This window comes from Passer domesticus, chromosome 18, assembly GCF_036417665.1.
Source record: "Passer domesticus isolate bPasDom1 chromosome 18, bPasDom1.hap1, whole genome shotgun sequence".
Taxonomy (NCBI): Eukaryota; Metazoa; Chordata; class Aves; order Passeriformes; family Passeridae; genus Passer; species Passer domesticus.
In genome coordinates, this window is record NC_087491.1 from 3,217,194 (window position 1) to 3,240,619 (window position 23,426).

The following is a 23,426-nucleotide window of genomic DNA, read 5'->3' on the forward strand; positions in this document are numbered from 1 at the left end:
CTAATTCAATCAGAGCCTCTGCTGCTCTTCTCTGGCATGGAGGGGATGAGCAGCAGCCTCACCATGAGCCAGGATCAGCTCCATCTCAGGCTGAGAGCATCAGCAGGGCTGGGAAATCCTGTCTGCACAGGGCTGAGCTCTGCTCAGCATCACCTGGGCTGGGGAGAGGCAGCAATGCCATCACTGGCAGCCCACAGAGCTGCCCCTGGCTGGGGCACCAGGGACTGCATCAGCACAAGGCCAAGGCCACCTTGCTGCCCAAAGATGACTTGGGACCTCAAGGATGGGGATGTGACCGGGTTTCATGGACTCTCAGGATGGTTTGGGTTGGAAGGAATCTAAAGCCCATCTTATCCCACCCCCTTCCATGGGGTTCACTATTCCAGGCTGCTCTGAGCCCTGTTCAGCCTGGCCTTGGGCACTGCCAGGGATCCAGGGGCAGCCACAGCTGCTCTGGGCACCCTGTGCCAGGGCCTGCCCACCCTCACAGCCAGGAATTCCTTCCAAGTATCCCACCTAACCCTGCCCTCTGGCAGTGGGGGCCATTCCCTGTGTCCTGTCCCTCCATGCCTTGTCCCCAGTCCCTCTCCAGCTCTCCCAGAGCCCCTTTAGGCCCTGGCAGGGGCTCTGAGCTCTCCCTGGAGCCACTGAGCAGCTTTCCCAGTACCTGAGGGGGGCTGACACCTTCTCACCACTTCATGTGGCCAAGGGGCTGCTGGAGGGGCAGCAGTGGAGGCAGTGCTGGTGCTGTCTGAAGGAGATGCTGTCCTTCCACTGCACAGACTCACCCAAAACATCCCCTGCCCTCCCTGCAGCAGCTCAGGAGCCAGCAGCCAACATCTGGATTTCTCCATTCCCGATGCCTTGGTCTCACTGCTCTCAGCATCTGGGTGTCCCTGACCTCCACCAAAGGGCAGGTTTCCCTTTTTTCACCACCTGCATCTTTCCCTGCACTCAACAAAGTGGTTTTGCCATTCCCAGCCTCTGGGTTTCCCTGTCTGCATCGGGGCAGGTCGAGGGGCTGAGGGGATTTACTCCATCCTCCCTGGAGGATCTCACACTTCACTCTTCAGTTTCTGCCTCAGACTGAGAGGCCAAGGCAGCATTTCCTGAGAAGGGGAAGAGAAAGCAGAAGCAAGAGCTGCCTCCAAAGCCCAGGATGGCTCTCCGGGGTCATTTTAGGGAAGGAGGATAATAGGTCTGCGACCAGAGCAACAGCAAGAGAGTTCCTGAGAATGATCTCCTCATTGAGAAATATCAACACACTCCAAAAAAAGCCAACACTGCCCTGCCTGCTCCAACATCCTCAAACCTTGTACCTATTACACACTGAGTTGTCTTTGCCATCAAGGATCACTCACTATCTCAAAAATTTGTTTTTTTCAAGTTTTTAAGTTTTATTGAAACCAAGAGAGAGCAGAAGAACTGCAAACCCTCTGCTCCTTGGTCTGTACCTCGAGCAGGTTTCTCTGAGTTGCTGCTCACATCCAGGACTGTTCCAGCTCACCAGCAGAGAAAATTTCAATGAGCACCAGCACAACCCCGACTTCTCCAGCATTTCTTTTAATAATGTGGCCTTGCTGGTGGCCCACAGCTGGGGCTTCCAGCTGGGAAAACCCCAGCCATGGAGACAGCACACTGAGAGCTGGAGCCTGCCCTGCCTTGCCCTGGTGCAGCCAGCTCTGCCACTGCCAGAAGTGCTGGCACACATGGCATTCCCTGGAATCCCCAGCAAGGGAAGGTCAGGGATTTTTTTTTTTTTTTTTTTTTTTTTTTTTTTTTTTTTTTTTTTTTTGAGGCTCTCAGATTCTCATTTCAAAGCCTCTCTGCTCCTCTCAGTCATGGAGCCACTGTGGCTCAAGGAATGCCTGGCCACGGGGACATTTAATTGAGCCTTTCCTGGCTCCTGATGGGGATGCTCAGGTTTTCTCTTTTCTTTTGTGGTGATGCTGAGGAAGAGGAGGCAAAACATAGCTCAGAGAGCTGCCCTGCAACCAGGTACCTCCTCAGCCAAAATCAGGGATTGAGAAAAGCAGGGAAGTCCCTGCAGGCTGTTGGACATGGATGTGAGCAGGAGGGCAAGGGATGTGCTGCTCCAGCTGTGCTCTCACCCAGGAGGGTGCATGGACCTCCTGGGACACTTGTGGCTGTCCCTGACCATGGCAGCTCCATCCTCCCTGTGTCCCATGGGGAACCTCTCTGGCTCCTGCTGCCCTTCAAAGACATTTGCTCTGAGATGCCTCACCTGTCCCCAAAAGTATTTAACTCCATGGGAATGAGACCAAGGTTATTTAGGGAGAGATGCACACAGCAGTGGGTCCCCTGTGCTGGAGGCAATATCCCACCCCACAGCAGCTGGATTGCAGCTGATGCAAAAAAGAGCACCCACATCATCCAGGAAACACCAATCTTTCCAAAGTAGATCTTTACTAAAGTAGAAGGAAAATATTTTACAATTTGGATTCTCAGCATGGGACAAACTGTGCCCAGATCCACCAGATTGGAAACTCCTAACTGTGAAAGGCTTTTGAGCACCTCAGGATTTAAAAGTGACAGCTAAGAACCAAGGAAGCTCACAGCTACAGGGAACAGCATCCAAAGCACAGCGCGGGGCTGAGGGGAAGAAAGCAAAGCCAGAAATGCAAAGCAGAACTACCAAAACTTGAGAAAATCTTCGTAAGAGTCATTGTGAAAGTGCCCACGAGGAGCATTCCCCGAGCTCTGCTCCTCACCCTCCGCGAGGCCGGCCAGAGCCCGGGGCTCTGCTCAGCCGGGTTTTCTACCCTCGCCCTGCTTCATTACTGCACAATGAATAATTGATCCCGAGCAATTAGCGTGACAGCCAAACCGAACAGCAGGGCCGGCAGCGCCTGGGGCAGGGCAGTGAGGGTGGAGGTGCAGATGGGAGATGGGGGGTGATGTTTGCACCGCCCTAAAAGCCTCGGAGCCTGGCAGGAGAAGCCTGGCAGGGGAAGCCTGGCAGGGGAAGCCTGGCAGGGGAAGCCCTCCTCGGGGAGGAAGCACGGGAGGATTCCTGCACAAATCCCGATCCCATCGCTGCACTCCCGGCGGGTCGCTGCGCACAGGGCTCTGCCCAGCCCCAGCCCTGCGGCTCCCGGGGCCGCTCCGCTCCCGATCTCAGCGGCAAGTGCAGCCCACGCTCACCCGAGGGCAGCAGCCCCGTGCCCGGGGAGGGGAGCTCGGCTGCAGGCTCGGCTCGCAGCCCGCATCTCGGTGTCACCGCCTGCTCCAAGTGTCAGCCACCAGCCCGGGACCAAAGCTCTCCACGCTGCCAGCCCCGACCGCAGGTGCCCACAGTCCCAGCTCCGACCCCAGCCCATCCCCTGCCCGTGCCCCCCATCCCCAGCGACACTCCGAGCATGCCACGGCTGCCGTTCCAGGCTGAACCGGCTGGTTGGTCCCCAGTGCCAGTTCAGGGACGGCATTCAAAAGGCTGCAAAAGTCCTGGAGCAGAAAATCCACACTGTGAGTACATTGCAATGCTGATCCCACAGCAAGAGCCAGCTGGTGCCGACGGCACAGCCGTGCACAGCCCAGATTTGAGGGGGAACCTCAAAACATCCCCACGCTACAATTGCCCGTTCGCTCTCCCTGGATGCACCTTACCAACCCTCCAGCCCAGCCTGGTGGCAGATGAGCCGTGCAGGAGCCACAGGTTCCCCGGGAGAGCGCAGGGCAGGAGCGGAGCCTTGGATCCCCAAGGACATCAGCGCTCCCGAATCCCCGTGCCGCTCCCTCAGCCTGAGCCGGCTCCTGCCCAGCCCGGGGTCCAGCCCTCAGCTGCAGCCTTTGCTGGTCGGACCTACCAAACGCGGCCTCCCAGCTGCCTCCCCCGGGCCGAGCGGGCGGCAGCTCCGCGGGCAGCCCCGGCCCCGCCATGTGCCCGCGGCGGCGCTGGCTGCGGCTGGCGCGGCGCTCCGGCTCTGCCCTCCGTTATTAATGTCCGTGTCAAGGCGGCTGAAACCGCCCCAGCCTCCCCCAGGCGCGGCTCACTCGTGCCCCTCGTGCTATTTCTGGCTCTGCCGGCTCTCCCCGGAGCTGCTGTTACCTGCTGACAGCCGCGGACGGCCGCGGTGCCCTGGGGCAGGGCCATGCATCACCCCGCGAGCCGCCGCGCTGCCTTCTCCTGCCCTGTCCTGCCCCCAGCGACACCGAGCGCAGAGATCCCGGTGCTTCCTGCTGAAGGAAATTCTGCTGCAAGTCCGCCGTTCGCGGGGCTTTTTCCCCAAACTGTTTCCCGTGATGGCTCTGGAGTGGGGGATGCTCTGCAATGGGGTGCTCTGCCCTTGGCATCTCAACGTCTGTGAGCAGCTAACGGGCAGCGACAGGGAGAATAAACAGGCAGGACGGTGTCCGTCCAGGGGACAGCCACGCGTGACCATCTGCCCCTCCTCTGCTCCTGCAGGGCCAGGGCCCTCTCGTGGCACGGCCATGCACACCGGGCTGGGAACCCGACCCCAGGCTGGGCATTTCCCCTGCTGGGATTCCACCCCTCTGACTGAGACAGGCAAGTGTCCTGATGGTTCCAGAGAGGGCACAGGGAGGGGTGTGTGCTGGTTTTATCTGCCCCACAGCCCTGCTCACTGGCAGATCCTCACTGCTGCAGTGACAGGCTGAGCCCAGTTCTCCTCCAGCACAGACCTTGGGCACACACACGTCCCCCTGCTCAGCCAGCTGCAGCCACCTGAACGCTGCTGGGATGGAGCAGGCTGTGCTGCCTCCTCTGCCTCACAGCTTTGCGGTGGCACAGGAAATGTGGAAGCTCCCTGGTCCCACTGGACACAGAGCTGAGCTCAGCCACACGTGGTCACCATGGACAGCAGTGACTTGGCACAGCCACCCCCACAGCTGTGCCCAGCTCCCGTCCTGCCTGCACTGCTGGAGGGGGCTGGGCCTGGTGAGGTTTGTGCCTGCTCCCTCTCTGAGGCCACCTGGCTGGCTGCAGGTCTGTGGGACACAGGATGTCACTGCACTGGGGTACCTGGATGTCCATGAGACTTAGAGCACCCCAGTCCCTGGCTCTTCCCAGTGAGGAATGGCCCCACCACCACCCCAGGCTGCCCACACCCGCTGCTCTGTGCCCACTGTGAGGGGGATACAGCCCCAGAGCCAGGCTCCAGCTGATGCCTGCAGCCTCATCACTGCAGGGCAGGTGCCGGGGGACCCGGAGCTGTGAGATGATGTCTGGGTCATAAATATCCCTGGCAGTAAAAATCCAGAGTGGTGGGAAAGGGGGAGGAAGGAGCAGATCCTGTCACTGCCACTCAGCCCACAGAAGCCTTTCCCTTCAGTGCTGCTCAGCAGGGAATCTCTGCAGCTTCATGGGCAGGGCAGAGCTCTGTCCCCTGGGCAGGATGAGGGAGGTGACAACCAGAGCCTGATGCATTCAGCCACTGCAGATCCGCTGGGAAGGACTCATCCCAACACCACTTAAACAGGACCACGAGGTTGGTGCTGGAAGCTGTTCCTGCTGCCAGCAGACACCACTGGAAGGAAACATCCACAGGAGGAGAGGCCCTGGCAGAGCAGCTCTGCTGTGACTGCCTCCAACAGGGCCATGGCCAGAGCCACACACAGGGGGAGGAATCCCAAATGGTCCCAAACCCAGCACTGGTGGCTCCAAAGGCACACGCAGCCCTCCTGCAGTGGTGCTGGCAGGCCTTGCCCTGCTGCTGCATCAGGAAGGTGCTCGTTCAGGGCAGGACACCGAGCCTGGTGGAGGGCCAGGGTGCCACAGGGACACGATGGAGCTGTGCCTACCAGTCCCACACCACTCTGGGCATCACCACCCAAAGCCCCCTGGAGTTTTGAATAGATCCTTTGACTCTGCAGAGATACCAGGGTTTGGGTAACGTTTGCAAGGATTTTACTTGAACTTGACATCAGAGGCTGCCCAGCCACACGCTCACAGTCCCCTGCCATGCTCGGGGGGAAGAGAAGGAGCAGCCACCCAAGGCAGGAGGTGTTTGGGCACAGGCAGGAGGTGTTTGGGCACAGGAGAGCAGGGCTCCAGCCTGGCAGGCTGCAACACAGCACTTGCAGCACCTTCCTTAAATGACAGCAGCGCTGGCTCGGAGCACTCAGCGGTGCCTCCGAGCATCCCGTGCCAATGATCTCACCCCGCTCCCCCCGGCTGCCGGCGCCGCTGCTGCCAGCCCTTCCCTCTTACCAGCCCTTCTGGGGATCGGCCAGGACAGCCCTTGCAGGGTTGAACACTGCCTCTGGCCATGATGGAAGCGTTGGCAGCTGCTCCTGCCCGGCTCCCCCCGAGCCTGGCTGCTGGGGGTGAGGGGCTGCGGGAGAAATCTGCCCGGGAAACGGGAGCCGCTGGGGCGGGCGGGGGGCACAGCTCTGCTCTGCTCGTGGCTGGGGAGCCCAGCCAAGCCAAGGAACAAACCCGGGCAGCTGTGGCCTGGGCTGGCCCATCTGCTCCACTCCTGCTGCACCCCTCACTGCCACCAGAAACGGCACCAGGAGCCTCAGGGCAGGGCAGCGAGGCCAGCAGAGCCAGGGTTCAGTGACCTGGGGCTCAGGGGAGTGATAAACAGATCAGCATCCCATCCACCCCACAGGCACAGCCCAGCTCCCTGGGGCCCTGGGACGTGGCCTTGCAATGAAGGCTGGGAGCCAACTGATGTGCAGCTGCTCAGCCTGGAGAAGAGAAGGTTCTGGGGAGAACTTAGAGCCCCTTCCAGTGTTTAAAGGGGTTCCAGGAGAGCTGGAGAGGGACTTTGGACAAGGGCCTGAAGTGACAGGACAAAGGGGAATGGCCTTAAGCTGAAGGAAGGCAGGGTTGAGTCAGATATTAGGAAAAAATTCTTTACTACAGAGGTGGGCAGGCCTTGGCACAGGGTGTCCAGAGCAGCTGTGGCTGCTCCTGGATCCCTGGAAGTGTCCAAGGCCAGGCTCGACAGGGCTTGGAGCAACCTGGGACAGTGGAAGTTGGCCCTGTCCCTGGCAGGGGGTGGAATGGGATAAGGAGAGGGGTAGAACTGGGCTTTAAAGATTCCTGCCAACACAAATCAGTCTGTAGTTCCATGACTCTGTTCAAGCAGGGACAGCTTCCTCCAGATTTTTAGGTGGACAGAGCTGCCCTGGAGCCTGACTCAGAGAGGAAGAGCATCTCTGCTCCCACAGATCCATGGAGCCTTTGGCTGTCCTCAGCACTGAGTTTCCCCAGTCCAGGGGGAGAGCTGGGCTGTGCTCCCTGGTGTGGAACAGTGGATCAAGACTTTGTTTTGTTTTGTGACCTGGCTGCATCCTGCCAGCTGATGCTTTAACCCTCACTGGGGCAGAATCACCCTCAAGGTTTCCCCCCTCTTGGAGCCCCCTGACAGCACAGTCAGGTGCTCAGAGGGTATGGCCAGGTTCAGGTTGACCCTCCAGGGGCTGCTGTGATGTGCTCAGCCTCGGCCAGCCTCTCGTGTTGGTGTGTGGCAGAAAAGGCTCTGGTGAAGGTCCAGGTTTCCTGCACCCTTGGCCATGTCCAGCCCCAGAGCAGCAGATGAGCAGAACCCCCTGGAGCAGATGGCACCAATGGGGCAGCAGGTTCCCAGCCCAAAATGGGAAGACTATGGCCAGAGACAAAATCAGAAGGTATAAAATCCTCCCCTCCTTCCCCGTTGATCACGCTCTGGCTAAACTGCTGTGAGTGAAGGCCCTGCTCAGAGACATGAGGAGGAATGGGGCTGTCCACAGCCTTGTCCCCAGGTGTTTGTCACAGCCCCCAGAGCCTGGTGCTTGACTGTGCAAGGAGGGCCCGGGAGATGCCCCAGTGCCAGGAGAAGGGATTTGCTAGGGCAGGGAGGTGCCAAGGAGCAGGGATTGTGGGGGGACAGCAGGGAGGGTGCCTGGGGTGCTCGGGATGAAGAAGAGGAGGCAGGGGCTGGGACAGGAGAGGGGTGACCCCCACTGAAGCGCGCCCAGCTGCAGGTGCCGGGGGAGCAGGGCTGTCCCCTCCCGGCCCTGGTTTCAATCAGCCCTCCATCACACACTGTTTGCTTTTGCTGACAGCTCATTTACTCGCACTTGTCAAGCACGTTGTAAATAAGTGAGAGAAACAGCCCTGCCCTTCCTGAGCCGAGGCACGGCCAGGAAGGGCCGGCGGTCCCCCGGCTGCTCATCCCCAGCACCGGAGGCAGCGCTGCCCGGAGGGGCCCGGCCATCCACGCCTGCTCCAGCCAGGCTCGGGACAGCGCTGAGCATCCACCACCTCCCCCGGGAAACAAGGGCAGCACCCGTCCTGGACTCCCAAAGTCCACGCCACCAAGTGTCCGTAATTATTTAGCTTAAGGATAATCTGCATCTTTCAGATACAGCCAGCCATCATCTCCGAGGTAATCTCAGGTCACGGAGCCAGAAGGGAAGAGTAATCAGCCGTTCTGAGTGTGGAAGACACAAAGAAACAAGCAGTGAGAATCAGGCGGTGGCAGCAGGTCTGTCACACACAGGGGTTGTGCTGTGTGGAGCTTTTCCCTGGCAGCCAAAGCAGCTGGAGCAGCTCCAGCCCCTATGCCCTGCTCTGCAGTTTGCCCTCTCTTCAGTCAGGCTGAATTGCCCCAGCTGGTGCAGCACTGTGAGGGTGGCCCAGCCCTGATGGTCAGCACCCGACCCGGGGTTAACTCAGTTAAAGCCCAGAGCTGCTCTTCTGTAATCACACTGCCATGGCTGTGGCTCCTGGCAGCCCCTGCCAGCCTCCAGACCCAACACAGCCCCACTGGGGATGTTTTACAGGGACGTGCTCAGCACAGTCACAGGGCAGGGAGCAGCACCCCAGAGCAGACCTGGGCACAAGGATGAGAGGGGGAAGGCTCTGCAGGTGGAGAAAATACCCACAGGGTAATTCCTGGGAGCTCCTGCAGCTGGCTGGGGGGGTTTGCAGCTCAGGGGAGTTCAGCCAAGTCTTACAGTGGCAGCAGAGCCCCTGGACACTGGGGACAGAGAGCTGGACCACAACAGCAGCCACGCTGTCCCCACAGCTCCTCCTGCACTGACTCTGGCAGGAAAAGCCCACTGGGAGCAGGGCTGGACTATCACAGCTGCATCCCTCATGGATGGCTCTTCCTCCATCTCCAGAAGCAGATGCTGCATTTGCTCAAGTTCCCCAGAAACCAACAAACAGCTCTGCTCCAAAACCAGCTCTGAGAGCAGCAGTGCCAACTGCAGGGCTCAGACTCCTGGCCTGACACCATCCTCCCTGGGGACACTGCCAGGGGCCCTGCCAGAGGCAGTGACAGCTCTGCAGAGCCTGTCCCTGAGCCACAGGCACCTTCCTGCCCTCAGAGCTGCCCTACCCAGGCAGAGCTCAGGGGGGGCCTTTAGAAACAGGGGGTACCACCCCAAAGCCCAAAATCTGTCTGATCTCTGCACAGCTTGAAGGTTGCCACTGGTGGCAGCCATGGAGGCTCCTGAGGAGCTGCTCTGTGCTCGGACAGTGTCCCTTTTGCTGGTTCCAGCACCCAGCTGGCACATGGCACAGCTCTGCTGGCACCAAGGCTGTGCTGGCCCTTCGTTCCCACCCCACAGCAAAGCCCACATCCCCTTGGCCAGACTGGCCACAGCAAAACGAGCTGCCTCTTACTGAGCTGGAGCAGTTTTGAAGGCTTTGCAAATCATATTCCTGGCCAGGCTGATATTTCCAGCTTAATTTGTCTGTTCACAGAGCACAGACACTGGGTTTTTTCCCTAAATAGCCCTAGTATCAAATGACTGGTAAGCCAAGCTAATGGATCAGTTCTCCTTTGCAAGAAGGAGCTGATTTTCCCAGCTCCTGCCTCCCACTGCTCTGGCATCCCCAGAGAAGTCTGTCCTGACAAACCAGCCTGGACACAGCCCCAGCTGCAGCTCTCCCAGGTCAGGCTCCTGCCCAGCCCTGTGTGCCCATCCTGCCCCAAGCACCCTCCCCTGGGGGGCTCCTTCCCCACGTTGCTCCTTCTTGGATTTCACACCAGGTTTGCTTTAAAATTGCCTCCTGGGCACTTTACACCTTGCTGGGATGGCAGTGGTGCTATAAACTCAATTTACAGCACCTGGTAGTTGCAGTCACACTCCTTTCTCCCTCCTGGCCCCACACCCCACCAGTGGGATTTCCATCAGCTTTGGCAAGCCAAGATAAACCCCCTCTGTCACGACTTTGGAGGGGCCATGATGGCTCTCCACAGCAGCCTCTTGGCTACTGAGCACAGAAAACCTTTGAAAGAGATGTGATGTCTTCTGGAGCGCTTTTTTACCTGTCCAGTGGCCAGGCTCCTCCACAACTCAGGGAGCAGGTGCTCCAGGGCTTTGCTCTGAGCACAGCCCCACACCCTGCCATGAACAGTCTGGGCTGGGGAGAGCAAACAGCACCAACCCCTGAAAGCCCAAACAGCCCAGAGCTCCTGCCGTGACGGAGCCCTACCACGATGCCCCTTTGCAGGACCCGTGTGAGATACCCAGGTTGGAAAAGTCCCTGCACAGCTCCACCCTGGATGGATGATCCTACCCCAGATGTGGCAGGATCACACCCAGCCCGGCACGGAGCCAGCCAAGGATCAGTGGATTCCAGCAGGGCCCCCGTGCCTGGGCACGGGGCTGTGCCAGCTGGGTGCCCCACGGGGCAGCGGAGCCGTGGCCGGCGCTGTCACCGGTGTGATTCAGCTGCCCGGGGCCGCTCGCAGGGAGGGAGGTTGGGTTGGTAACGAGGTTCTCAGGCTTTGTGAGCTGCTGTTGCTATTTTAGTCCGCCTGAAACGTGCAGGAAAAGGAATCCGGAGGCTCTGTCTCCTGCGGAGATGTTTGTGCTGACCCACTTTGGGAGCTGCAGCGCCGCAGCCGCATCTCCCCGCTCCGCTGCGCCGCCGCTCCCAGGACCTGCCACCTGCCCCGGGCCAGCAGGGGACAGGCACCCACAGGGGACAGGGACGTGGGGCAAGAGCTGCTCCACCACCCTGCACCAGCCAAGGGAGGGATCCGGGGGTTTTTCCCCCGAAATCCCCATCTGCAGCACTTAAGGCTCCCCAAACACCCTGCACAGGGGTTTCTCTTCTCCAGAGCAGTGTCACTTTCCAGCAATCCAAACCCAACCCCAGGGAAACAACGTGGCCCAGCAGAGACTGCCACTGTCCCAGACAGCTCCGTGGGGCAGCCCCAGCCCCAGAGGAGGCAGAGGAGGGTGTTCTCTACACCCACAGAGGGCAGGCTGAGCCTCAGAGCCCTGCACACACATTTCTCTGCCAGAGCTGCTGAGACAGCGCTCCCGGGCCACGCTGGAGCTCCTCAGTGTGGAAAAGTGCTGGGGCTGCCTCGCTGGGCATGAGAAACAGCACTCCCCAAATGAGCCCTCTGTGCTTTGAGGACATCTGTGGGGTCAGGATCAAACACCTGAGCCCACCCAAGTGCACAGAAGGAGCAAATCTGCCCCACTACTCCCATCACCTCGGCCCTTTCATCAGGACCCAGAGATCACAGCTTGAACCTCTCCCTCTGCTTTCCATCCTGCCTCAGAAAAGAGCTCTCAGAGCAGGCTGGCCACAGGGTTGTGGAGCCTCAGCTGTCCAAATATCCAAATACAGATGCTGGGAGGTGTCAGCCCAGCCTGCCTCGGCTCCAGCCAGCAGATGCAAATACAGGCGCTGCTCCCCAGGCAGGGCAGGAAGCTGCAGACACAGCAGTGCCTGAACACAAACTCACTGCTCACCTGGCAAACAAACAGCCTCCTGCACAGCCCTCCTGGCAGGAGCACCCCTGAGCAAAGCCCCCCCAGGCAGAGCCTGCCGTGCTCCAGGCAGGAATTTCCAGCTCCGCGTGGGTCTCTTACCTTGCTCTCGGTAGGAGCCGCTGCCGGATGTTGCTGCTTGGTGATGTTCTCAGCCAGACACCAGCAGATCCTCTTCTTCTGCTCCTGGGAGTAAGCCTCCAAACTTAATAAGCACTCCGACTTCTGACGTAAAGGAAACACAGGCAGGGAGAAGGTCATTAGCTGTGTGTCGCAGGCCCTGCCGGGGTTTGCAAACTCCTTGGTCCCCACACACCACAGCAGATGAGGGGACAGCTCTCACCCCTGGCCTGCATCCTGGGCACGGGAGAGTCAAAGAGACTGGAGATCAGCTCCCTCCAGAGACAGGGAGAGTGGTGCAGGGGAGCTGACTGTGCTTCCAGGAGCAGGAGTGGAGCAGCACAGGCAGAGCACAGGCAGTCCTGCACCCTGTGCCACTGCAGTGGAAACCGAGGGTGGAAATTGCTCTTTGCCATATGCAAACATTAATGAGGCACCAGAGCATGAACTGGTGAGAACGAGAGCCTTTGGGCTGGGCGGGGCTGGGAGGAAGAGCTCAGGGAAGCTCCAGAGCAGCCTTGCTGTCCTGCTCCTCACCAGGATGAATTTGGGGATGAAGCTCCAGCTCTGGTCACACACTGTCTGTTAGCAACATGCAGCAAGGAAGGAATTAAGAGAAATATTGAAAAGTCATCCCAGCTGAGCCCACCTCCTCTTGTGCCCTCCCCTGCATACATGTTTTGTTCCTCTTGGACAGGTTTTCTTCGGGCCAAATCTCACTCACGTAAGGAACTTTCTGACCAAGCCCCCTCCGCAGCTGTCTCCCAGCCCTTCAAGTGCTTATCTCTCATGCTAAAATTTAAGCATTATAACATCTGCTGCCTGCTGGGATTTTGCACGTTTCACTTTATAAAGGGTCCAGAAATGCCCAAGGTTGGATCATCTCCTTAAGTGGCCAGAGGGGAAGAGAAAAAAAAATCAAAGCACAACTTTAAGACAGACTGCAAAGAAAGGAAAAAAGAGTTGTTCACTAAGGTCCATAAAAAAGACCTTTCCTTTCCCCCTAGAATTTCCTTCCAGAAGGGCAGGTCCCCAGTAGCTGGTTTTTCCCAGAAAGGTCAGAGAGAACCTGCAGCTTTGTGACTCCAGAGACATAACACAGCCAGAAGGGGAAATGCTCTTTAGTCACACCATTTAAATCAGTGTTTGCATTGGATGGGAATTCATTCATGTTTCGTCCAAAATCCCCTAAAGTGGTAAATAAACCAAGCTCCCACATCACCTCCTGGGAAAGAGGGCTCTGGCTCAGTCCTCTGCCCCTATGAGGAGACTTCCATGAAGGAGAAAGTTTGAGCTTTTTTATGCCTGGACATCCCCACACTTATTCCTACAGGCTTTAACACTGAAAATTCCTCCTCAGTCTTCTTGAGCACAATCAGAATGAGCAGAGGTTTGGGATTCAGGGACAGGAGGTGATGGGGCTCCCCCTTGTCCCCAGATCCTGGGTGGCAGCGATGCTCAGAGCACCCCTGGAGTGTCATAGTGAGTTTTTCCCATCCTGGATGTCCCAGTCTCTCCCAGTCCCACACCAGCAGGTCACCAGGCTGCACCACTGTGACACCCACTCAGCCCTAGGAAGTGGTTCCCACTTTCAGAGGGGAGGATGAGCATCCCATTCCATGGGATGGAATCCAGGCTGGCATTTCCCTGTTCCCCACTTGTGGTAAGAAAAGAACAAAGCAGGAACTCAGCAAGAACTCAGCAGAGCCCTGCAGCCACGGGGCAGCTGAGGAGCCCACCCTGATGCTGTAACTGCTCAAAGCAGTTCCAAGGACATCTCTGTCCCCTGCTGTGACAGACACAGAGCTCACCTAGCCCTGCCCTCAGCCCCTCCCTGATTCAATTAGAGCCCATCTCTCTGATTGAATTTGGCAGCAGTGTGCTCAGCTCCCGCTGGCTGCTGAGAGCAAAGTGCCCCTCTGCTCCCTCTGCCCCCTCAGCTGCTGCAGCTCCCTGACCTCGGCCACCCAGCAATGTCACAGCCACGAGAGCAGACTTCCCTCTGCTCCAGAACTCAGGGAAAAGCAAACACCCCAAAGTGTGTGCCAGGTATTGTGGGCAAGGCTGAGGAGGGACATGAACAGCCAAAATTGCATTTATCCAACGTGTACATATTTTATTACCACCACAGTAACATTTAGCCTCCCCAATGTACATTTCCCAAGGAAAGAGCTCTGGTTTTCCCTCTTCCATTAACCTGCTCTCCCAAAAACTTTCACCTGGACTGGGGAAAGCCCAACCTGCAGGGGCTGAGCACCTGCAGTTGCCTCCAAACCCAGGGATGCAGCCAGGTGAAGGGTTGGGTGTTATTTGGGATAAAACTCATGGCACTTGTCCCTGGAGCCTGGTCCATGCTCCGAGGGCATGGTGGCACCGAGCTGCCCAGCCAGGGGAGGCTGGGGAGGGGGACAGGGAGCTGTGCCTGCATACGCTGCCCCGTGAGCTGGGAACAGCCTCCCCGTGGTTGTTTTTCTTCAGGGAGCTGCTGCTGGCCTGCCAATGTTTACAGAGAGAAAACAGGGTTTAATCTCGCAGGGCTGGGAAAGGAGGATGCAGATGGTGTGAAGGGGGCGTTTGCCACCAGATAAAGGCAGCGACTGAAGTGGCTGCCAGTGGCTTTCTGCCACTGCCCCCAGTGACAAACATGTTTTTGCAGGTGCTGTGTGCTGGGCTCAGGAGCTGCTGGTGAGCCCAGGGCAGGCCCAGCACCAGGCCCTCCACACTGCCCGAGGGAGAGCAGGAGAACACAGCAGGTACTGCAGAGAATGGCCCAGGCCAGGCAGCACCAGCCCAAACAGGCCCTGCTACAGCCAAGGATGATCTGCAGGAAAAGTTCCTTCTGCTCCATGGGAACAGCTCCCCCAGGCTGGCACCAACCCCTCAACAGCCAAGGAGAGGTCTGGCCATGCAGGGCTCCTGCCTACCCCAGCAGGCACCACGCAAGGAGGGGCAGTGGATTCTGCAGCCCATAAATGATGAGAGGAGTCCCCAGAGAATGGCAGCATCACAGGAGGAGCCCCCAGACCCCACACAGCGAGCCCCCTGAGTGCAGACACCCCTCTGTGCATGGCTCTGTGTGACACTGCAAAGCTGAGAAGCCACAGGAATGAGGAGCCAGACTCAGTCTGACACCTCTGGTGCCCTGAGCTCAGTGCCCAGCAGAGCCCAGGGCTGTTCTCTGTCACTCCTGGCTGTGTGAGGGACACATTCCCAGGGTGGGAGGGAGGGGTCATGTCACAGAATCACAGACTGGTTTGAGGTGCAAGGGACCCTAAAGCCCATCCAGTGCCACCCCTGCCATGGCAGGGACACCTCCCACTGTCCCAGGCTGCTCCCAGCCCTGTCCAGCCTGGCCTTGGGCACTGCCAGGGATCCAGGGGCAGCCACAGCTGCTCTGGGCAATCTCCTCCCACAGATGCAGGGATGCACTTCTGCTCCTTCCCCGGGCTCCCCTCGCCAGGGCTGGTGGCAGGGTGGTTTGGGGACAGCTCCCAGGCCAGCCCTGCCAGCCCCTGGCTCCCGCGCTCCGGGTGCTGGGCCGTGGCCAAAGGCAGCAGAGATCCCAGAGGGGAAGTACCTCGGAAACTGCTCCAGACTACAATGGCTCCAAATCACAGAGCAAACCTTCCCAGGGAGAAACAGCCAGCCCTGGGAATATCCTGTGCACAAAACACGGGCACTGCTGCCTGCTGACTTCACGCACCACCGACCAAGGGCTGCTGAGAAAGCTCTGCTTGCTGCTGTGCTGGGGGAGTGGGGGCCAGGGCTCCTCCTGTGCTTTGGGACTGCTGGGCACACTGGTGGTGCCCAGAGAACAAGCCCTGGCCCTAACAGCAGGGCCCTGCTAGAGCTGGGATGCCCAGAGTGCCAGGGGTGCTGCAGGAGAGGATGTGCATGGAGATAACACTGGCAGGACACAGCAATCTCTGCATGGCTCTGCTCTGGGTCTGGTTTTGGGGAGCACTGATGATGGCACAGCCTGGGGGATGCCCAGAGGGTGTGGATGCCACATCTCTGGAAGTGCTCAAGGCCAGGTTGGAAGGACCCTGAACAACCTGACCTAGGGAGAGGCATCCTGGCCATGGCAGGGCTGGACAAGATGAGCTCTAAGGTCCCTTCCAACCCAAACCATTCTGCAATTCCATGGTTCTCTGTTAAACCTCCAGGAGGAAAATCAGCCTGAAGAACCTTTTCCACCTGCTGTGGAGCAGCCAGTGAGGACACAGGGCTGTTTTCCCAGGCCAGGCAGTTGTCTTTAAGTGGCTCATCAGGTAAAAGCCTTCCCGGGAATCCCTGAGAGGAGCCAGGCACAGAGCTCCCACTGCAAACACTGCTGTGGCAAACAGAGAGCAGGGCCAGCACCTTCCTGCTCTGCAGACAACCTTTCCACTCAGGGAAGAGGAAAAAAAAACCTCAGAGCTGAGTGGCCCCAGCAGCACCAAGCTCACCCACCCAGAGCCAGCACAGCCCCAGAGCTTTCCCAGAGCTTTCCATGCCTCTTCCCTGGCACAGCCCCATGGGCAGAGAGTTCCAGCCTGTGCAAACAGCTCCAGGGCCCTCTGAAATCATTACCCCATGCTGCCTGGGCCTCTTTCAAATCTCTCTAGCACTGTAACTGCACTATATGAACTCTTCTTTTTGCCAACCTCTGGGAAATGTGACCCAAAATTAAAGCTGGGGCGGGGGGGAAAAACTCATGCTTTTTGGTTATCTCAATACTCAGGTTCAGGCTGAGCTGTGTAAAGATGCACAAAACCAGCTGCTCCTGCAGCTGGGACACGAGCACTCCCTGCTCTGCTGAAGAGCCCTGAGCTGTGGTCTGGCAGTGCCCAGGAGCTGCCCTGTGCCCAGGCTCTGGGTCATGCCAGCCTGGGACTTCTGCCACTGGTGTCACCCAACATCTGACCCAGGGAAAGGCCCTGGGCCGAGGAGGTGAAGCCCAGGGTCTGTCTGCACAGAGCAGCAGCTCCAGAGCCACTGCCATGGGTGTTCCAGCTCCAGGGACATCCCAGGAGACAGCCTGGGCCAGGGGGACATTGCCACTGCAGCTGCAGCTTGGGGATGCTGGGCTGGGCAGCTCTAGGGAGCCGCAGCACCTGGGGCAATCTGCACGTGGGTTCATGTCACAGCATCCCCCAGAGGGGCATCTCCCAAGGCTGGCATTGCTCTGAGGTTGTCTCCCTGCAGCTGCAGCTTGGACTGCTCAGCACCACCAGAGAAATGCAGGGCCTGGGACCTGATGGCCTTTGGAGGGGGGAGAATGAAGAGCTCAGTTCAGGAAAGAATTAAGCTGCTGCTGTGAGTGTGCATGGCAGAGGGACTCAGTGTCCAGCTCTCAGTGAGCTGGGTGACTCAAGGCTTGGGGAACCTCTCCAGCATCCCAGAAATGAGCCACGGAGGAAACAAAGGAAATGTCAGAGAGCAGGAAAGGATTTTTCATCACGTAACATCTCCTGGCCACCAGCAGCAAAAGGTGCAAAGGGAGTCCCCCTTCCCCTGAACAGGAGTGGGAACAGAGGTACACAGTTCTGTTCTCTCAGAATATTCATGCCACAAAACTGGTGAGAGCAAGGAGTCTCCAGGCTGTCTCTACCCCAAGTCCTGCAGCCCTGCCTGCAGTGCCTGCCCCACAGCCCAGGGGATCCTTCCCCTGTGCAGGACAAGCCCATCAGACAAATTACACCCACAAACCTGACAAGCACCATCTCTTGTCCTGTTGTGAATGAGAGGAAGTTGAGATACAATTCCAGCAGAGCACACAGCCCATTTCCCAGACAAAGGCTCATCTCCACTCCCTTCTCACTAAACAAATTCCCCTCAGCTGTTCACTTGGGCACTTATGTAGGTTTGATGTCACCCCCTGCTCAGCCCTTTTGCCCTCTTCCCTATCACCAAACCATCTGCCCCAGTGCCCTCTAGGCCTGCCAAGACAGTGACCAAAACGCTCCTTGCAAACTCTGCTGATGACGTGTCCAGAACAGCCAACTCCAAAATTACCCAGGTGTACAAAATCTGCCATGTCCCAGAGTGTCCCTGACACTTGTCCTCTGTGCCATCAGTAAATTGCTTTTCCCAGCATTCAGATTTGTTGTTTGCAGACAGAACTTGGGCTCTCCCTGGCTCCTCCCTTTGGGACAATGCCACATCCCAAAGGGCACTCAGTGAGCAGCGCTGACTCCCAGCAGGAGCAGAGAACACTTTGGGAAATGAATGCTGCTGTGGAATAAGCTGGGCTGTGGATGGAGTGAGGCACATTACACAGGCCACAGCATTGCTGTGATCCATGTGTCCAAAGCATCCCCTTGGCAACAGCGGGAGGTGGGACCAGGAGCAGGAGCAGGAGCAGGAGCAGGACCAGGCCCAGGACCAGGAGCAGGAGCAGGACCAGGCCCAGGCCCAGGACCAGGACCAGGACCAGGACCCTCTGGTGCAGGGATGTGCCCACACAGAGCCAGGCTGCCCAGAGCAGCTGTGGCTGCCCCATCCCTGCACGTGTCCAAGGCCCTGTCTGGTGAGTGCCATCCCTGGCCATGGCAGGGGTGGGACAAGATGATCTTTAAAGTCCCTCCCAGCCCAAACCAGTCTGGGATTCTCTGGTGGGGCAAGGTGGAGAACAGTGGCATTTCTCTGGCACTTGTCAGAGGCTTTCCCATGCAGGACGGGCATGCCCAAGGCAAAGCCAGCTCAGGCACAGATTCATAACATCAATTTGCTCAGCTCTGGATGAGTGCTTGCCACAGCAGCACAAGGACTTGCTGCTGGAAGGATTTTCTGTTTCCCAAGACAAACCCTGTGTCTGCAGATGAAAACTTCCAGAGGAAACAAAAAGATCAAATTTGCCAGTGCTTTTCAAAGGAAAAACTTACTGAGCTGTTTGGTTTTAAGTCGATTTGGTCTGAATATGTTGGGTTGGAATCAAACACTTGTAACAATACATTAAACCCCTGACCTGCAGTTTCCTCTTAGCAGGATATTTCCGGAGCAGGGAAGGGTGTGAATACAGCCCTGGAGCACACTCACAGCTCCACACGGCTCCCTGTGAGCCTGCCCATTCCCAGCAGGCAGCAAATGCTCCCTTCTGACAGCTTGTACATATCCCATGAGGTATGTGTGTCCTGCAGGGAGTGGGGAAAATGCAGACAAACTCCCACACCCCAAATCCTGCAGGGTGTAGAAATGTGGGTCCACACTGAATCCCAGAATCCCAGACTGGTTTGGGTGGAAGGGACCTTAAAGCTCATCCCATCCCACCCCCTGCCATGGCAGGGACACCTCCCACTGTCCCAGGCTGCTCCAAGCCCCATCCAACACTTGGGCACTGCCAGGGATCCAGGGGCAGCCACAGCTGCTCTGGACACCCCATGCCCATTGCAGTGCTCAAATCAGCCAGAGGCTGTCACAGGCAGGGGCTGTTCGACTTCAAACCGTGCTCTTTGGAGTTTAAATCCTGAAAGGAAAGATGCCCAGGCCATGCCTCAATGCACTGCCAGGACTTTTTAACATATCAGCTGGCAGACAGAAAAATAGAGGAGCTGTAATGGCCATAAACTGAAACACAAGGAGTTCCACCCAGCATGAGGAAGAACATCTCTCCATGAGGGTGGTAGAGCCCTGGAACGGCTGCCCAGGGAGGATGTGGAGTGTCCCTCCCTGGAGACATCCTAAACCCACCTGGACACGTTCCTGTGACACCTGCTCCAGGTCACCCTGCCTTGGCAAGCCCAGCTGTTCTGGGATTCTGTGATCCCAGGTACACACTCAGGCATTCCCAAGATCAAAAGGTACCACCTCCACCTCCAAAATCCTGGCTGGTGTCTGTGCTGGGACCATCACAGCCACCAGAAGGAACAAAACCCCCAATGGGGGCAGCTCAGTGCAGAACCTCCCTCTGCTTTCACATTCTTTCCAACCCCATTCTACATTCAGCCTTCCCAGTGCCCCTCCAGAACCGGGCCCATCTGCACCCAGCATCTCCAAGCCCCGCAATCCACACCTTGCAGAGGCTGTAAAATAAACACCCTTGGTGCTGGAACCCACCCCAGGCTCTGCAGCTCCTGCCAGCTCTGCCTGCAAATAACCAGACTGCCCAGGGTTTAAACTCTGTGCAGTGATTTATTACACACAATTAGACAGGATGACCAGCAGTAGCTTTTTTGTGACACTTCCTGAAGGCTGGAATTTTCTCTCTTGTTTATAATAAATTAAGCAACTCACAGGTATTAGAACATACTTTCGTTTTGTAACGTGTCAGATCCAAATGCAAATTTGTGACCTTATGGGTCAGAACATTACTCAGAAACCCTCAAGATGAGCAATAGCAGGAGCCTGCAGCTCAAGGCTTCAGCAGAGAGCTCTTCCTGCAGCAAAGGCAGTGGCAGCCAGGCCCCGTGGGCTCCTCTCAGCTCTCAGCAGCACTAAACACATTAGTGCTCATTGCAGATGATTTGTGGGCAAGAAACAGCAGCTCAAGAGCTTCCTCCGACCTCCCAGCCCATCAGAGCAGCACAATGGATGTGTCTGCCCAGCCCACGGCGACAGGAGCCCGGCTGAGAGTGCCACAAACCCCCCTGAGCCACCAGCAGCGAGGGCAGAGCCAGGAGGGGCTCTGGGCACACACAGAGCTGCTGCCAGGCCAGGGATGGAGCAGCTCACCGTGGGGAGAGACCCCTCAGGGTGACAGGGACCAAACAGCCATGGCAGCTCACACATCCTGCCCTTATCCACCCTCATCCCTTCCAGCTGCCACCAGCAGTCACGGGCTGGGCAGCCGGGCAGTCCTGATCCCCCTCAGCCCAATTCCCAGCAGCTGAACATGTCCCCAGGGCACAGCCAGCCCCCCTCCAGGGGAATCCCTGTCCCCAGGGCACAGCCAGCCCCTCTCCAGGGGAATCCGTGTCCCCAGGGCACAGCCAGCCCCCCTCCAGGGGAATCCCTGTCCCCAGGGCACAGCCAGCCCCCCTCCAGGGGAATCCATGTCCCCAGGGCACAGCCAGCCCTTCTCTAGGGTAATTCCTGTCCCCAGAGCACAGCCAGCCCCTCAGGGGAGCCCATCCTTGCAGAGGGCTGTTCCCACAGTCAGGAAGGAGGCTGAGCTTTTCACCAGGGCAAAAGAAGGTGCCACAAGCAGAGTGTGGCACCCACTGGACACCAGATCTGTCAGGTGATGGGGAGAGCTGTATTGGGATGGCCCAGGGACTCTCCCCTGCCCTGTGCTACATGTGCCACTTCCCAGTGCCCTGCCCCAGCCCTCACCTGAGAGCAGGCCCACTGCAAAAATCACCTCAGCACTCAAACCCACCCTCCCACCAGGCCAGAGGGGCACCCAAAGTGTCCTCACTGCTCCCCTGCAGTGTTTCTGTGAGAGCCAGCCTGCAGGGACACCTCTGAGGGGACTGTCCCCTTCCAGCCTCCTGGTGACACCCCCACAACCCTGTAAGCAAAGATCTGCTCCCAAAATGTGAGTGCAAATAGAAAAGAGAGACAACCTGAAGGAAATGCTCTTCTTGGCTTCCCTGCAGGAATCAGATGCTGGAATGCTCCCAGGCTGGCTCTCAGGACATCCCATCCTTTCAGAAGAGCCCATCTCTCCACATGGCACCAGGGGCACAACCCCTGTGCTGCACATCTGGGAGGTTGCTCCACCCCCAGCCCCTGGAGCCCTGTCACCCCCTCCCTGTGGCTCCTGGGGAGGTGACCTGCAGGTCACTGTTTCCCAGAAGAGAAGTCTGAGAGAAGCCTGCCGGGACAGCCCCATCCTGCCCTGGCTCACTGTGACTCACACACACATCCCCCACTCTGTTCCCCTTCCAAACCCCAATTTCCCACTGCTGGAGAGCCTGATGGCACCTACAGCTGGGAGGTGACTGCCCCCTTCACCGTGGTCCCTCTGGCTCAGGACAGAGCAGCAGGGAGGGAAGGGTGGCACGGGGCACGTCCTGCTTGGCACGGCGCTGCCCCAGCGTCACCTCAAAGCCTGGGCAGGGGGTGAGCACCCACCCTAGGATCCAGCCTGTGCCAGAGCTGCTGGTCACCACGGGCTGGGAAGCCCCAGTCCCCTTGTGACCAGTCCCAAAGCTCCCAGGAGGAACAGCCAGGGTTTGCAGAGCCCCAGAGCACGGCCAGTCCAGAACTGCTGAAGTCTGTGGGGGAACAGGAGGTGGGAAAGCAAAAATCTCACATTTTCTGTCCAAGTGCTCCACTCCAGCCACAGCAGATCCATCACCAGAGCTCTCACAGCAAATTAAGCCCCTCAGAAGAAAGCCCAGCACTTCATTACAGCCTGACAAAGACACCTTTTCACCTCTTGAGATATCAGGAAACACAGCCAGCTCTGTTTTGGTCACTTCTACTTAGGGGCACTAAGCTTCTAAACCAAATATCAGGCTCTGAGTGCATTTTTCCAAGTGCCTGAGAAAATGCTGGAGAGCCTCATCCAAACACCCATCACAGCCTGGCTGAGTCACAGCCCAGCTGTCACCAGCCCAGGGTGACATTGCCCTGGGACACACACTGAGCAAACCCAGGGGAGGCTCAGCTCCTGCCCAGCCACAAAGCACAGAGGAGACAAGGAAGGAACAAGAGAGGAGTGCAGGATTCTGCAGTGAGTCGTGCCCTGGCCCAGCTCCAGCCACTCAAGGTGAACAACTTCCACTGCTGAGCACTTGCACCCAGCTTTCACAATGGCTCATTATTCCACCGTGCTGCTGAGCAGTGTTTGCCTTTCTCCTCTGTGCCCTGGGGAGCTTTCCCAGACCCACCTTTCCACCTCAGAAAGCACAAGGCCTTGAAAGCAGGAACAGAGCAAAGTCACTGCAACAGCAAAAAAACCCCATGGCCTTCAGTGGTAAGGGAGGTCCAGTGTGAACCAATTTTGCAGAGTCCTTGACTTGACAAAATGGACTGTGCAAAAGTCTGGGTGACTCCAAATCTGCTTAGCTACATGTGGGTTTACAGCTATGATTCTGCTTTCAGACTGAGCTTCCTTATTTTATTTGAGGGCTCCAAACCTGGATGTTTGAGGACAAGAAAAGCAAGGTGCCTACAAAACATTTGACAAAGAAATCTGCTCCCAGGGGTAAGAATCCTAAGAGAAGACAAAAGTGAGATGTCTCAAGGAAATCCGCAGGGAGAAGAGGGAAAAACCTGTCTTAGTGCTGCCCAAGCTCCTTTTAGCAGCTTCTTATTCACATATTCTACAACCATTATGTTTCTTTTCCAGACTTCTAGCAAATTCATTTAAAGAGAAGTTAAAATCAATTTTTCAGTGCTCCTTGCTCCAGAAGAAAGGATCAGAGCTGTCAGCACCTGCCCAGCTCTCACTGGAAAGTTAAAGTGGAAATCAGCACCACTCACCTCTGCCAGGTAAAGGATGCAGAACTTGCGATCTTCTGAACCTGCAGAGAAGAAAAACCAGGATCAGAGCAGAGCTGCAGCTGCATTTCTGCAAGTGGAGCCACTGGCAGAGGAACTGGCTGGGAGACAGCACTGAATGAATGTTTGTTGTTGTCCCCAGTACCAGGCTGTGACCTGGGTGATGTATGTGGCATCTGCCAGGGCCGGGCACGGCGGGATCCTGCAGGGCCTCACTGCCCTGG

At 57.7% G+C, this 23,426-nt stretch overlaps 1 protein-coding gene across 7 annotated transcripts in view; it reads right to left on the reverse strand.

Moving 5' to 3' along the window:
- RGS3 (regulator of G protein signaling 3) overlaps nt 1-23,426 on the reverse strand; it is a 76,397-nt gene that overhangs the window by 12,947 nt on the left and 40,024 nt on the right. For 5 of the 7 annotated variants that reach the window (XM_064393417.1, XM_064393416.1, XM_064393418.1 and 2 more), the window contains 2 exons: nt 23,185-23,225; nt 11,815-11,937 (listed from right to left, as the gene is read on the reverse strand). In XM_064393417.1, the coding sequence (XP_064249487.1) occupies nt 11,815-11,937; nt 23,185-23,225 (164 nt within the window). Of the gene's footprint in view, nt 1-3,827; nt 3,975-4,069; nt 4,203-11,814; nt 11,938-23,184; nt 23,226-23,426 lie in introns of those variants that run through there. The other 2 variants (XM_064393422.1, XM_064393423.1) reach the window with 2 other exon arrangements.